Raw genomic sequence first — 17,418 nt, 5'->3', positions numbered from 1 at the left:
TATCCATCTTACCCAACCACACGTTCTCCCAGAACAGACTACATACACCCCCATTAAAATCCCCCATTCCGACACGTACGCCGTTCAACCATCTGTTTCGAGTTTTCCTATCGTCTGGCCCAAGTCTCGTAAAAAAAGAAACTTATCTACAGCACCCACGAGTGCATTAACATCCAACCCCTTCCACCGCGAGCCAACCCCACCCCTGCGACCCACGTCGCCAAGATCCACGGCAAGGAAACAATCCAACGTTCATTATTCAGACTTTAAAAGCCCCGTTGGGCAGCTACGGCACCCACGAAGTGCAGTCGAAGAGGCCTCGACGAAGAAAGTCGTCTCGTGGCTGTCATGGCGCGCAGTAAAAATGAAATTAACGCTTTTCTAACGCTGCAACGCGAATTGTTATTTCACGGTACCAAATCGTAAAATTCGGAACTACTGTGCGTTGCACGAAAGAAGTCATCTCGTTCGGTTGCGAGACAAGAGGGGTATTCCACTTGCTCCGCCTATACTCTTGTTAGTTATACCCACTCTTCTATGACACTTCCAAAACTACTATCTCCAAGTTTGGCAACATGGTACGTTAACATAGGCGTAAGACGGCCCCCACGAAGTGCAGTCGAAGAGGCCTCGACGAAGAAAGTCGTCTCGTGGCTGTCATGGCGCGCAGTAAAAATGAAATTAACGCTTTTCTAACGCTGCAACGCGAATTGTTATTTCACGGTACCAAATCGTAAAATTCGGAACTACTGTGCGTTGCACGAAAGAAGTCATCTCGTTCGGTTGCGAGACAAGAGGGGTATTCCACTTGCTCCGCCTATACTCTTGTTAGTTATACCCACTCTTCTATGACACTTCCAAAACTACTATGTTCAAATGAAGTCATCTCGTTCGGTTGCGAGACAAGAGGGGTATTCCACTTGCTCCGCCTATACTCTTGTTAGTTATACCCACTCTTCTATGACACTTCCAAAACTACTATCTCCAAGTTTGGCAACATGGTACGTTAACATAGGCGTAAGACGGCCCCCACGAAGTGCAGTCGAAGAGGCCTCGACGAAGAAAGTCGTCTCGTGGCTGTCATGGCGCGCAGTAAAAATGAAATTAACGCTTTTCTAACGCTGCAACGCGAATTGTTATTTCACGGTACCAAATCGTAAAATTCGGAACTACTGTGCGTTGCACGAAAGAAGTCATCTCGTTCGGTTGCGAGACAAGAGGGGTATTCCACTTGCTCCGCCTATACTCTTGTTAGTTATACCCACTCTTCTATGACACTTCCAAAACTACTATCTCCAAGTTTGGCAACGTGGTACGTTAACATAGGCGTAAGATATCCGCGAAAGAAATGTTACCTCAGAGTTAACCCTTTCGGTACGGAGGAGCTGGCCACGGTTATACATTCGTGGTACGAGAGGAAGTTTTCCACAAGAGTGGTTGCACTGGAAGCCACGAAAACGTGTTTTGCGGTATTCATAGAAACTCGAGCGTGATTGACACTAAACTTTTCATTTGGATCGAGACAGTCATCGATGACGTTTCGTGGATGCCGCTAATAGGCGACGGTAGCACTCAGAGAACGTTTCATGGCCGCCGTCATTTGGCGATAGTAGTACCGAAAGGGTTAATTTTATGTCGAAAAATCCCAATCGTAGCAATAGCGTTTGTTGGTACTATGTGACGTACTGTGCGTTACATGAAAGAAGTCATCACGTTCGGTTGCGGGACAAGAGGGGTATTCCACTTGCTCCGCCTATACTCTTGTTAGTTATACCCACTCTTCTATGACACTCCCAAAACTACTATCTCCAAGTTTGGTAACGTGGTACGTTAACATAGGCGTAAGATATCCGCGAAAGAAATCTTATCTCAGAGTTAACTTACAATGAATTGGAAGCACTACTACGCTTTAGGACGAGTCTACGCTCTTGCATCTAATTTTTGCTTCTGTCTCACTTTGTCTCGTTGCTTTGTTCGCTTGCTTTGTCACGTGGTGTTCTATGACCGAGCTAATAGGAAGAGATCGGTTCTGCCAATAAGGGAAGCGTTTTACTCTACTTCTGCCATGATGTTAGAATGGTTGGACTGGGGGGATTCGGTCCTACAAGTTTCTCAGATGACTTCTTTCGTGCAACGCAGAGTAACCCCCACGCACCCAGATCACAGTTTCCCTATCTCCTAACCTAGTGGGGGGTAGGGACACGTGAAAGGGTGGGATTCGTAGGTCCTAAAGCTTGATCGAGGGTTGCGAAAGCATCGCGAAGGAAGAATTACCCGCCTGATGGAGTCGTATATCTGTTTTATTTGCATTTTTACGAGGTACAAAAAGTTTGGGGTGATCGGTGACCCGTGGCAGTTGACAGGGATTAGGCTTTCATTAGGCCGGTATAAACAGTCCTTGATTTATTCATTGCTGGGGCTCAGCGAGGGATAAGAGTGGAATTAATGAATTAGGAAATGTTGAGATAGTTATTAAAATTGGGGAAGTTAGGCAGGTGGAGCGTGAGGAGGTTTGGGGTGATCGGTGACCCATGACAGCTCGTAGGGATTGCGCTTTTGTTACGTCTGTAGAAAAATTTGATTTTACCCATTGATCGAGTTAAGTGAAAGATAAGAGTGGGATTATTAAATACGACAAGATAATTATTGAAATTATGCAGGTGTTTTGAGGAATTCAGCTTGGGGTCGTCGGTGAACCGTGACAGTTTACAGGGATTTCGGTGAATGGGTATAAATATTCCTTGAAATGGGAGGTAAGAGCAGTGTGATAAAATAGGTTAAAGCAGTTATTGAATTTATTTATTCGAATAGAATTTGGGATTGGGTTTTACGGGAAGATGTAATTATCTGATAGGCAATTTTGGCAGCTAGGTGGATTACGTGGTCGAGGATCTAATGGAGATCTAACAGAGAATTTTCGAGGGTAGAGATGAACAAAAGAAGGTTATTGTAGGAGGGTTCCTAAGTGGTTGGGAATCATACCGGTGTATTTCTGAGACTCTGATTCGATCAAACTTCTGAGATCCTCGAAGTGTCTTCCGTTTAGTTTCAAACTCGACTAGTTAGAAGTTCATTCTCAGCTGGAATATACTTTCGCAACTGCGATAAATGTATTTACATAAAATCATAAGCGCGAAATACCGTTTCGAGGAAAAGAATCGCGATCTAGTATCTTGCGATACCGTGGTAAACTAAAGTAACATAACTGAAAATAATTTAGACTCTCTGAACCATAAAATCGAGGCTCAACTTAGAATCTACGAATAAAATAAAAGTTCACGATCAATCCAAAATCTGAAGATCATCTAATGTCCAAAGGTCTGACTCTAAAGGAGCCAAACAACACTATACTTGCCCCAATATTCCATGAATATTTATATTCCTCAACTAAGGAACCCAAAAGTCGAAAATTTAATCAACAAATGAAACCAAAATCTTCAAACCAATTTAAGATCCCCGGATCGATGTAACCAAATGTAACCAAAGGTCTAATTATCAAGTAGCTAAACAATACTAAACTAGACCCAATATTCCACGAATCTTTATATTCCTCAAGTAAGGAATCCAAAAATCGAAATTTTAATGAACAACTGAAAGCAAAATCCCAAAAATCAGTTCAAGATCCCAGAATCAAGTAATGTATGCAAAGATCTAATTGTCAAGTAGCCAAACAATACTAAACTAGCCCCAATAGTCCACGAATCTCTATGTTCCTCAACTAAGGAACCCAAAAATCGAACATTTAATCAAGAAATGAAACCAAAATCTTAAAACCAGTTAAAAATTTCAGGATCAAGTAATTTTTGCAAAGATCTAACTATCAGGTAGTCAAATAACATTAAACTAGCCCCAATATTCCACGAATCTCTATATTTCTCAACTAAATAATCCAAAAATCGAAATTTTAATAAACAATTGAATCCAAACTCCCAAAAATCAGTTCAAGATCTCAAGATGAAGTAATACATGCAAAGGTCTAACTGTCAAATAGCCAAACAATACTAAACTAGCCCCAATATTGCACGAATCTCTATATTCCTCAACTACATAATTAAAAAATCGGAATTTTAATCAAAAACTAAAACCAAAAACCCGAAATCAATTGAGGACCTCAGGCTTAAGTATTATTATTATATCTAGAAGTCTAACTCTCAAGGAGTCAAACAATACTAAACTATCCCCAATATTCCCCAAACCTCTATACTCCCAACTCCATAACTCGAATCCTTATAACCTAAGCACCAATCTCCAATCAACAACTAAAACCAAAACCCCAAAACCAGTTGAAGATCCCAGGATCAAGTAATATATCCACAGACCAAACTCTGAAATAGTCAAACAACACTACACTCGCCCCAATATTCCCCAATCCTCTATACTCCCCACTAAACCACGCAAATCCCTCTAACCCAATCATCAATCTCCAATAAACACGTAAAATCCAAAATCCGAAATTTAAAATTCAAATTTTGGGAGCCTAGATCCCAAGATCATCGAGGAGCCACAGCTCTAACCTCAAACCTGATACCTCGAGTAGTATCTTAACGGTGGCGGGAAAAAGGCTGCGTGGGCTCCGGTGGCGACATCTCGGTAGACAAAATGCCCGCCCCTCGGAAAGGTCAAAGCTCTCCCTCGTCTCCGTAGAAATTCCGCGCTCGTCGATCCCACGAAACGCGTCCCCCCATGGCCGACGTGGAATCGCGACGGTTGGATCGGATTCCAGGACGTTTCACGAGGGTGAGAGACGAAAAGCACTTGGACGACTGCGTGTGGTGGAAAGGCGAGGGACAGGTGTCCGGCGAGGGTGCGTTCACGGTCTAACGATCGGCAACCAGACGCCTTTTAACGCTCCCTCCTGATGCAGCCTGTGGGTGCGCGCAGCCTTTTTCGAACTAGGCGGAGATACCTTCGATTTTTAGGCGCGACACGCACACGGAAATCGGGTGTGCTTGTGCCCGTGTATACAGGGTGGGGCGCGTGAAGCATGGAGATTGGATGTCTTCGAAAATATTGATAGTAACCAGCCAAGTTAAGTAGTAACCACGAAGCTGGGGTCTCTTCGGGTACCAGGGTTCTGGCTCACCGATGCTTTTGTTCTTCCATATGTTAATTTCTATTCTTATTTTTGGATCTATTTCGAACGACAATGATGGTTGGGGAAATTTAGGTGTCTTGGGTAGCCAAACTTTCAGCTAGTCTTATGAGTCTGTTCTTTGAGATAATGACAGTCAAAATGGAGAAATTTTTGGTTGCTTAATTCAGGTGTTTTGAATAACCAAGCTTCCAGTTTTTTGTGTATTTTTATTCATACAATTATTAATGATAGTAGATGGAATATTGACATTTCAGAGCCCCAAAATTCGAATATTACCCGCGAATGTTGATAGACAAAACTAACGAGATCTCACTAGAGGTGACTCTTCCCCGAAACAAAATCCACCAATTTTCTTTTATTTTTATTCATTTTGTACTTTTGTCTTCATTCGTGAATACGATAGGTATGTTGTATCACCAAGCTTCCTGTTTTCCTGTATGTTATGTATTTTTATTTATGCAATTATTAATGATAGTAGATAAATTTTTAATATTTTTGAGTTCCAAACTTTGACTTCCCTTTAACATATCATATAATAATATTAATCGCGAATGTTAATAAACAAAATTGACGAAAATTTGTAATTTCCTCTCTATTTTCACGATCAAAACCAATCCTTCCTTGAAACAAGATTAACTGCTACTGTAAATAGTAAACCCAAATATTTCCGATATTTTCCAAAATATTCGCAAAATATTCTCAGGCTATACATATACTCCTATCCACACAGTAATAGTGTGCGAACGAGGGCGGTGTACGCAGGCCCACGCGTGTCCACGCGAAATCTAGCGTGCAAGGGTCCGAGCAGGCGCCCAGAATTTTTCCAAGGGAGGCTGAAATCGTTCGATTACGAGAGTAGGTGTGTATCACTTATACTACTATTGCCTCTCGACTACCAGAAAATCCCGGTTTCCATCGAAAAACGAATTTTTTCTCGAAAATATCGCTACCTTTGCTTGAACCCCTATCGCGTCTAGCGCAGAGTTAGGCTCCTTCTCAACGAGGTCTCATTCAGCGAATGACGAATCGGACCTGAATTGTACTCACGAGTCGATGATTTATAAGCCGATACAGTGGTGGTTAGTGGTTCCTTCATTGGATTTTGTACGTCGGTTGTGGGAACGATTGCGTGCAGGATTTGGAGGATCTTTGGGATTCTCGGGGATGACAGGATACCTATTGACGTTGGCGAGTTAGTTGGGTAGCAGAGGGTCTGCTGGGGAGATAATTAAGTCTTTGCACTTGGAGTTGGTATGTAGTTAGACTGAAGCAACGTTTGGTATTTACTTTGAATAAATTCCTGCGTTCCAAAATGAGTGTCACTCGAACAGTTGACGGAGAGACATGTCTCGTTGATGGCTAGACTAATCTATTTTATTGTTGTATTATATTCAATTCCTATCTATTCTTACTCCTAAGTATGTTAATTAGTTCTATCAGCTTTATCATTACTAACTATAATGATCAATGTTTTATATAAATTTAAAATGAAATACTATTATATCTTGAGACACAGTCATGACTCAACGATATAATTAATCAGAATTTTCACGAATTTCTCAAAAATTTTCGAATCGTCGAATCAAAATTTTAATCATTGATTTTACCCCCTGGTCGTAATTTTCTGCCAATAAAATAATTATTGCACGCGTAATTTACTATACTTTACTATACTTCCGTCAAAATCCGAATTTCTAGGTTAGAAAATGCTTTTGAAATAGAAAATTCGAATATTTTCGAGAGATACCGTGTATATACGGAATAACACAGTCGAATATGACCAACCAAGTGCAAAGACTCGATAAAAGACAATCCCCTATGGGAATATGTATTTATAGGTATATAAGAAAGATTACAAAATGGGTTTCACGTAAATCGGTCGTGTGAAAAGGAAGTTTTAAATCCGACGTGAATTCGAGATAGAAAAATTCGATGTTAAGATAAAATTCATGCGAATTGTATTTATTGGGAGTAAAATTAGGGACTTACCCAATCACGTGTGGCACATCGATGGAGTGAGATGAGGCCCGTTTGCGATCACCAGCCATATCGGCGAGCCTAGCGAAATCTGTATCCTGATCGGCCAGCCGGGCACTCTTACGTGACTCGAGCAACCTGACCTCGTCTATACGTTTAGTGAGCCTCATAGTCTGCAACAGGATGAACGTACCCCATAAGATGGAATGTCATACTCAAAATCGTGGCTTATTGTATTACAGGATCGCTGAACTTTGCCAGCGTAAATCCGATTGGGCAGTGACTTCAAAAAAAAAGAAGAAAAAAAAAAAGAAGAATAATTTTGAAACACTATAGTATGGTATTTTAGCTCTCGTTGCTTTAAACTTCGAGTGGAGGGTTCATAGCACTAGTTTCATAGCACTAGTGGTAACGCGACGTCAAATTGATTTCCTATTAGTAATGGTGACTTGACGTCGAATTGAATTGCTATCAATAGTGGTGACTCGAAGTGAAATTGATTCTCTATTAATGGTAGTGACTTGAGGGTAAATTGAATTCCTGTGAATAGTGGTGAGTCAAAGTGAAATGGACTTCGTAGTGATGTATAGTAGTGACATAATGTCGATTTGATGTATCCTTAGATAGAGGTATATATTTTCCATTTGATTTCCAATCGTGTCTATTGATACTGAGTCAATTTGGCTTCCAGTCACCACTATTGATAAGCTGCAATTTGAGTGTAAGTCGTCACTATTGATAGGGTGCAATTTAACTTCAAGTTACCTTTATTGATATTGAGTCAATTTGACTTCAAATCACTACTATTAATAGGGTGCAATTTGGCTTCAAATCACCACTAGTGGCAGGGTGCAATTTGATTTAAAATCACCATTATTAGTAGGGTGCAATTTGACTTCAAGTTATCACTATTGATATTAAGCCAATTTGACTTCAAATCACTACCATTAAAAGGGTGCAATTTTACTTCAAATCACCACTATTGGAGGGGTGCAATTTGATTTCAAATCACCAATATTAGTAGGGTGCAATTTGATTTCACGTTATCACTATTGATATCCAGTCAATTTGACTTCAAATCACTAGTATTAATAGGATGCAATTTGACTTCGAATCACCACTATTGATATAGTGCAATTTAACTTCAAGTTGCCATTATTTATAGAATGCATTTGACTTCAAATCACTACTATTGATAGGGTGCAATTTGACTTCAAGTTGTTACTATTTATAGAATGCAATTTGATTTCAAATCACTACTATTGATAGGTTCGTCACTATTGATAGGGTGCAATTTAACTTCAAGTTACCTTTATTGATATTGAGTCAATTTGACTTCAAATCACTACTATTAATAGGGTGCAATTTGGCTTCAAATCACCACTAGTGGCAGGGTGCAATTTGATTTAAAATCACCATTATTAGTAGGGTGCAATTTGACTTCAAGTTATCACTATTGATATTAAGCCAATTTGACTTCAAATCACTACCATTAAAAGGGTGCAATTTTACTTCAAATCACCACTATTGGAGGGGTGCAATTTGATTTCAAATCACCAATATTAGTAGGGTGCAATTTGATTTCACGTTATCACTATTGATATCCAGTCAATTTGACTTCAAATCACTAGTATTAATAGGATGCAATTTGACTTCGAATCACCACTATTGATATAGTGCAATTTAACTTCAAGTTGCCATTATTTATAGAATGCATTTGACTTCAAATCACTACTATTGATAGGGTGCAATTTGACTTCAAGTTGTTACTATTTATAGAATGCAATTTGATTTCAAATCATTACTATTGATAGGGTGCAATTTGACTTCAAGTTGTTACTATTTATAGAATGCAATTTGACTTCAAATCACCACTATTGATAGAGTGCAATTTGACTTCAAGTCGCCACTATTTATAGTGTGCAATTTGAGTTTAAGTTACCATTATTTATAGAGTGCAATTTAACTTCAAATCACTACTATTAATAGGATGCAATTTGACTTCGAATCACCACTACTGATACAGTGCAATTTAACTTCAAGTTGCCACTATTTATAGAATGCAATTTGACTTCAAATCACTACTATTGATGGGGTGCAATTTGACTTCAAGTCGCCACTATTTATAGTGTGCAATTTGACTTCAAGTCGCCACTATTTATAGTGTGCAATTTGAGTTTAAGTTGCCATTATTTATAGACTGCAATTTAACTTCAAATCACTACTATTGATAGGGTGCAATTTGACTTCAAGTCGCCACTATTTATAGAGTGCAATTTGACTTCAAGTTGCCACTATTGATAGGGAGCAATTTGACTTCAAATCACTACTATTGATAGAGTGCAATTTAACTTCAAGTCACTACTATTGTAGTAATATAGAGTCGATCTGACGTGCATATAATACATACATCACCACCAGTGTTAGTGTAGCTTTGTTACAATTCGCTTCAATCTTATTCCAAATGCACTCTGCCACCAAGTATACTCGTCACAACTTAAAACTAATCAAGCACACAAGCACGCACTTTCAAAATTAAACTATTCAAACACTCAATTTATCGAATTTACCCCTGGTTCTATAATTTCAGTTCCCACAGCCGGTGCCATAATCGACAGCAAAGGAGCACGTGGCGACACGTCGAACCGTTTCGAGCACAACACGTAACTGAGACAGGAAGACACCGGTGAAAATTGACCGTGAGCCTGAACTATGCTGTTTACATCGAGCCCTGTCTAGAAACCACGCCTCTCGATCATAACACTCTCGTTCGGACCGACTTCCTCGCCTTCGAGCCTCGCACTATAGGCGAATAGGTAAACAATACCACTGAAAATTCCTCGCTTGAAAAATTCGCTGCGAGATCCCGGTCAGCCGATCGCCCCGAGGTCTCCGAAATCCCCGATAATCCCAGTGAACAATTCGAAACGGTACTTTCCAATCATTCGTGCAACCAAACGTTACATCCATTACTTTCCCATCGACGCAACTTATCCCGTCATCGCGTAATCTGCACCGGTGCTGTCCGACTTTAGCTCGGAGAGCTCTCCGACTGCTTGATGCCTAGGTGCACAGTGTGCACCTAGGCACTCGTAATCGTTTGTTTTAAGAACTATGTGGGGAAAATTCGATGGGACTGTTACAAACTAACTCGTTGATAGATTATTTTTCTTTTTCCACCGAGTTAATCTCGCATTTCTTGGTATGAGTTGATTTATAGTTCATATTCTCACCGCTAGATGGAAAACGGAGGTTCGAGATTTCTCGCAAGTCCTCGGTGAATCCTCGACTTTATATAAATACAAATTCCTATGCTACCTAAGTGTCCTCTGTCTAGGTAGGGTCTGCTAGAAGACCTTACTGAGGAGTCCACTAACAGGCCCAGGACGAAAGGCATCCCTTCCTTGCGTCCTTCTACCTGCTACCTATCACAGCAAGATGGCCAAGAGGATACCAACCAGCAGTACCGTAGGAAGCACAAGACTAGAAAAGCAAACCTATGAGAGGGACCCCCAGAGATCTATCTAAATCAGGTATAGAGATAGGATAATTCCTGTAGGGATATAATCCTAGGAAAATTTGAAGAGAATTATAAAATAAAATTATTAATATGGAGATACGTTAAGAATAATAATAATAATAATGTTACACGGTATTAACCCCCTTTGCACTCGAGAGACGACTCTCCATTGCCATTTAATCAGATTCTAAAAATCGATGTTAATTAATATATCAAATTTAAAATTACCCAACGATGCGTGGAATGTAGAATTAAAATAATTCTGCAACTTAATTTGCATATTACTCGAAGTACTATTTTTCTGTAACGAAAAAATCGCCGAGTGCATAGGGTTAAATGTTGATTATGTTGCATAATGTTAAATCGAAGAGAAGTTGCATCTTTTGCTAAATCTTTCCACGAGAAACGTCAGTAGCTGTAATTAAGGGTGAAGTATGGCTTATTTCAGTTAAACGAGCTACCCTACAGTCTCATAGTCCATTCTCAAACTTGCCAGGTACAAAGTCCACAGAGTTCTCGCTGGAAAACTGTTCAGTACTGAAGGGGTTAGTCAGAACGGGCATCCAACTTTTATTTTACTGTTATGGCAACCTTTCTCTTCGCCGACTACTTCGATTCGAATGCTAGGAAAACGCTTTACTGTCGAGGAGCAAGAGTAGCACTTCGTGTGACCATTTTTATTCGTTTTCTGGGCATTGTGTCACTTTGTGGTTAAAACCCAGTTCTCTATTCAGCTATGTCTTTCACAGAGCTACATACACCTACATTGCCATGAAAATAAAATAATAAGAAAGGAACGAGACCATTAAATGGTCGTCCAGGTTACACTATTTTGCCCTCAGAGAATGTTTGAAATTTTGACACGAACTAGGTGCACACTTTCAATACTCGGACTTCAACTCTCCTTATAGACATGGATTCTGTTATACTGCCACGAAAATGAGATAAAAAGAAAGAAAAGAGACTACCAAATGGACATCCAGGTTACTCTGTCCTAGCCTAAGGGAAAGTTCGAAATTTTTACACGAACTAAACCCATCCTTCCAATATCCAGACTCCTGTAACTCGTCTACACTCTCATAGACCTACAAGCATCTACATTTCCACGAAATAAAATAAAAAAGAAACGAGACCACCAACTGAACATCCAGGTTACCCTGTTCTACTCCAAGAGAAAGTTCGAAATTTCGACACGAGCTGGGCCTACACTTCCAATACTCGGACTTCTCCAACTCTCATAGACCTCTGCACTCCTCTGCATTCCCACCAAAATGAAATAACCGAAAGGAAGTAAACCATCAAACGAACGTCCGGATTACCCTATTCTACCTCGAGAGAAAGTTCGAAATTTTGACATGAATTAGACCCACGCTTTCAATACTCGGACTTCTCCAACTCTCATTTGCATCCCTTACAGATCTATGCACATCTACATTTCCATGAAATAAAATAAAAAAGGAATAAGACCACCAACTGGGCATCCAGATTACCCTGTTCTACCCCAAAAGAAAGCTCGAAATTTTGACACGGGTTAGGCCTACACTACAAATACCCCGACTCCTCCAATTCTCATGTACACCCTTCACAGATCTCTGCAGATCTACATTTCTATAAAATAAAATAAAAAAGAAATAAGACCATCAATTAGACATCTAGATTATCCTTTCCCGAAATTTTGACAGGAACTAGGCTCACACTTCCAAATCTCAGACTCCTCCAACTTTCATGTACACCCCTCACAGATCTATGCACATCTACATTTCCATGCAATAAAATGGAAAAGAAATAAGACCACCAATTGGGCATCCAGGTTACCCTGTTCTACCCCAAAAGAAAGCTTGAAATTTTGAAACAGGTTAGGCTCACACTTCTAATACCCAGACTCCACCAACTTTCATGTGCAACGCTTACAGATCTATGCACATCTACATTTCCATGCAATAAAATAAATAAGAAACGAGACCATCAACTGGACATCCAGGTTACCCTTTCCTAAAATTTTGACACCAACTAGACCTACTTACATGTAATACTCGGACTTCTTCATCTCTCATCTAAGCCTCTCATAGACCTCTACGTTCCTCCACATTCCCACGCAAATGAAATAAGAAGAAAGAAAGGGAACCATCAGACGGACATTCAGGTTACCCTGTTCCACCCCAAGAGAAAGTTTGAAATTTCGACATGAGTCCGCACTTTCCCCTGGATCCACCTGGACCGCTTAATCGCGTCGGCACGGTGATTACTTCCTCGTAATTACTCGGCTTATTCCTGCGCAAGGAGCGAACAGCCCCGAGAGACACGCGTTATTCATGCGCGGATTGCATCAGCCTTCGTTGCCCGCATTTGCAATTTGATTTGCGTTTTCCATCTATTCCTCACCCGCGCCACGAGTTCCGTTTCCACCGGAACCATCGGCTACAATTACCCACCAGAACCGCCCTGCCACGGCGATCGTCCAGGGTATCCCACCCGAGTGCCTCCGCGTGGCAAAGTTTGCGGATTTTGAGGAAATTTATCACTCGAAACTTTCATCCCGCGAACAGGGATATTTCCATACCGTGTACCAGCATTTCCATGAGATTTCGCGAATATGGATCTGTTTGCGTGCAAAGGGCGGCCTATTCTTGCCATAGAAATAGAGAATAGTGCATGATAAACTGTGATAATGATTTTTAATATTTTTTCACTAGCTAATTCCTTTGTAATTATAGAAGAAACTATAAATATGGCTCCTTCGTTCTTTTACTCGACGATTTAAGATAGAAGACTATGACAGCAGTTAGGGTAATCAGACCCCTGACATGTCTTCAAAGATTCAGTTTAATTTTGAAAAATTAAAGGCTCGATGAAGAATGACAGTAAGATATTAACAACGTCTATAACGTTAGAAGAACATTATTATGCAATATTAATTATTATTTATTTAATTACTATTTAATATTAATAAAGCAGGATATTAAAAACAATTATACATTATTTCAATTTAATTTTAATAAAACATTAGCATTGCAATGCATTATGAGAATATTTCACATCGTTTCAATTCAACTTTAATTATTCCTATCTTCTCTTACCAACAATATACAGGGTGGGTCACCACATATTGCCATTTAGATGTACGTCATATTTATTACGCATAGCGAAAAATGTATAAATGGATAACGTTGAATGGTTTTGAGAGAGGCAAATTCTGATGGTACTAGCTCTTTGTAGATGGACGTATAAAGGACATATGAAGGTCATTAATATTTTTTTAAATGGAGTCATATACTTCCTATTACATCAGCTGATGCTCCTTCATATTCTTTTCATATGTCCTTTACACGTCCATCTACAAAAAGACTAGCACTATCATAATATGCCTCTCTCAAAACCATTCAATTTCATCCAAAACATTTTTCGCTATGCGTAATAATAATGACGTATATCTAGATGGCAATATGTGATGACTCATCCTGTATAAGCCTAGTATAGTATAGTATAGTAAAAATGAAGAAATAACGAAGCCAAGAAAACACTAACCAACCAAATTGCAGAATACCTAATCATGGACCCACTCTACCTGAGATATTCCTGCAAATTTTATACCTACTCGTTATCAACAGACCTGGTACCTGCTAAAGACTAAAACCTGGCAGTCATTTTCACAGGAAAGTTACTCGCCTCGATAACACAGACAAACATCAAATGTAACGTACATCTAAACCCTACAAAATGTACCAAATGCTCACGTGCAAATTGTACACCTGCATACTGATTAATAAAGAAAAGAAATAATAATATGCACGTATTTTACATTTCCTCGTTCTACGTATGTATTTTCTCTTCATACCGTGAAACTAGTGGGATTTTCCTGATAAATAAAACAAGAAACTCTCCTCTCAGCTATCTCCCGGCTTAGCCTACCTTAATCAACGTTAATCCCTCGATCGAGCGTTCTCCAGATCGAATCCCAATCCTTAGCCGACTGGAAATACCCCGAGACGCGACGAAACGAGAAATCCCGATGAATCGCGATGATTCAGTGGATGATCGGAAAAGCAAGGAATCGGACCATATTACACGTTCACGCTACCTCTCTAATCGCAATGAAACGTACAGCAGGCCGGATATCGTTTGAATAATTACCGAGCACTGGCTCGGACGCGTGGCAAAAGGAAACGCAGACTCGATGTATCAGCGAGATAACGAGAAACCGTGATGAAAAATAAGGAAAAATGGATGAGAATAGAGGTCACGGAGAGGATGCACGACGTCCCGAGAGTGTGGTCCACTTGGAGTCCTTTTCAGCTGACACGGGGTAAGACCACGGACAGCTTGGTTAACTGGAGCGTGCAGGCCGAGCGGATTCTAATCGACGCGTTAAACGCTTGGGAAACGAGCTAATTGATTACCATTAAACATTGTAATAATAGGCGAACGGGTATACCGACACGGGTTACCTGGCTCACAAGGCCGGGAACGAGATCGCCGGAACGATCAGCGCCTTTTTCCTCGAGGAAATATCAGCTGAAAAATACCGGTACTGTTAGGCCAGATGGATAGTCGTTTAACGAGGCTCCGCTTGCCTGGGAATGCTTTCCGCTCCTTCCTACACTGGCTCGGCATTGGGTCGGGTACAGATGTGGAAGTCGACGCATCGACTGCCATTTTGCACGGTGATTTACTGGTAATTTATTGGTAATTGTGAAAGAAGTCAGCGCGAGATGCAAGTTTCAGTTCGCAGTCGATGCGAGTGGGCTGTCAAGGTTTATGAGGATCCTAGGCTATGGGGTACTATGGATAGAGCGACTGTTGGGGTGCGAGGGATGGCCAAGTTTGAGGGTAGTCGGAGTATTTGTACGTAGAGTGTCAGATTGAGGAAGTTGCCTATGTGAATGACAGACTGCATAATTTTGTGAGAATTCCGGGGTCCAAGTGGCTCTGTCTATCGTGACTCTTGGGGTGACTCTTGTGAGAGACGATGAGGTTTGTGGGTAGTCAGATTATTCGTATCTAGAGTATCAGATGGAAGAAGTTGTCAGTATCAGTGGTAGACTGTAAAATTTTGTGAAAATTCCAGGGTCCAAGTGATTTTGTCTATGATGATTCTTGGGATGACTCTTGTAAAAGACGATGAAGTTTGTGGGTAGTCAGAGTATTCGTATGTAGAGTGTCAGGTTGAAGAAGTTGTCATTGTCAGTGGCTGACAAATTTGTGAGTAGTCAGATTATTTATAATTTGAGTGTCATGTCGAAGAAGTTGATTAAAGACCTAGAAACAGTCAATGGAATAGTATATTGCAAAACTGTGTGAAAATTCTAGGTCCTAAGTGGCTCTGTCTATGCTGACTGTTGAAACACATCAGGCATAGTAAAGTTGATCTCTAATAAAAATACTATAGATATAGTTGATCTATAGTTAGAGCGTTTTGAGTATCAGCTCATAGATCAGAAACTTCGATCCAAATGACAGCTATCAAAAAATAATAGGATGAAATGGAATAATACCTCATGGAATCACTCTGTCTATTGTGACTCTTGGAGTGCGACTCTTATAAGAAACGACAAAGTTTCTGAGTATTAGACTATTTCTAATCTGAGTGTCAAGTCAAAGAAGCTAATCAGAGTCCTGGAAATGGTAGTCAGTGAAATAATAGATTGCAAAACTGTGTGAAAATCCTAGGTCCTAATTAGCTCTGCCTATGCTGACTGTTGACACACGTCAGGCATAATAGAATTGATCTCTAATGAAAATACCATAGGTGGAGTGTTTTAAGTATCAGCTCCGAGATCAGAAGCTGTAAACAAAATGGCAGCTATGAGAAGATAGCAGAACAAGATGGAGTACCGAATGGAATCACTCTGCGATCATACGGTATCATCAGAAGTCACCTAGATACAGTTTAATGGCGGTAAATTTTTAAGACACGGTACTTCCAACGATTGCAACCTAATCTATCAATCATGCAAGAGCATCTGAATGTAAAAATCGTTATGAGAATGCAACGATTTGAAGGCAACGCGTAAGAAAAGGGTAAGTTGGTGCATGGCGTGGATAAATAATGAGACGAAGATTATAGCGAGAACATAAAATAAAGAGGAAATGGCGTGTCCATTCTCGCGTTTCATATCTCCTCGAGTTAATACAAATCTAATGTCGAGGTAATGAGAAGTTTATTACAGATCGAATTTCGCCATGCTTTCTTCTGGGTTCGCCGGATACTCGGTTACTTCCCTCGCCTAATTGGTTTCACGTGTATTTCTGCAGTGTAAACTTTCTTCGATAAGCATCCACCGTTGACGTGTTCATACAGACTGAGTAATAAAATCGAATTCATCTCGTCTTGTTAGCCCAACTTTCTAACGGAACACTCGCCAACACACCTAACCTCTGCAGGACACTTTCAAAGTATATACTATAAGTATACTTAGTTTAATAAATCAAATACGTAAATTGAAATTAAGTATTAAAAATAATATGGCGTGTACAAGAAGATTTCAGAATTACAGTGGTAAAATTAGAAAATAATTCGAAGATACGTACGACAGCTGTGGTGCATTAAACGTACATACGTAGATATGGGTCGTGGTGGCGCTAGTGTGCTCAGTGGAGCGTCGTAGCGACACAAGGATCGTATGCAAACCTTTTTGTTCTACGATTAATGATATTTTAATTTAATATTCAATTTTATTTTATTCGAACGAAGTTAAATCTTGTAATATAAAATACAGGAAAACAAGAACAACGATCAATCATGTCAGATATAATAATTTTACCGCCACGATCCTCAGATTTCTCTCCTGCTGTATACGTATCTCATAATCTCAAACACTTCGGTTCA

At 40.0% G+C, this 17,418-nt stretch overlaps 1 protein-coding gene across 2 annotated transcripts in view; it reads right to left on the bottom strand.

Annotated features, from left to right (window-relative positions):
- Glut4EF (Glucose transporter 4 enhancer factor) overlaps positions 1 to 17,418 on the bottom strand; it is a 169,723-nt gene that overhangs the window by 92,103 nt on the left and 60,202 nt on the right. For both annotated transcript variants that reach the window (XR_001890146.1, XM_017898855.1), the window contains exon 2: positions 7,085 to 7,245. Coding sequence is in view for 1 of the 2 variants with exons in the window: in XM_017898855.1 (XP_017754344.1) it covers positions 7,085 to 7,245 (161 nt within the window). In the remaining variant the exon portion in view is untranslated. The remainder of the gene's footprint in view (positions 1 to 7,084; positions 7,246 to 17,418) is intronic.

The sequence above is a fragment of the Eufriesea mexicana genome, unplaced genomic scaffold (genome assembly GCF_001483705.2).
Source record: "Eufriesea mexicana isolate 0111107269 unplaced genomic scaffold, ASM148370v2 scaffold739, whole genome shotgun sequence".
Classification (NCBI taxonomy): domain Eukaryota; kingdom Metazoa; phylum Arthropoda; class Insecta; order Hymenoptera; family Apidae; genus Eufriesea; species Eufriesea mexicana.
This window is presented reverse-complemented; position numbering and strand designations above follow the sequence as displayed.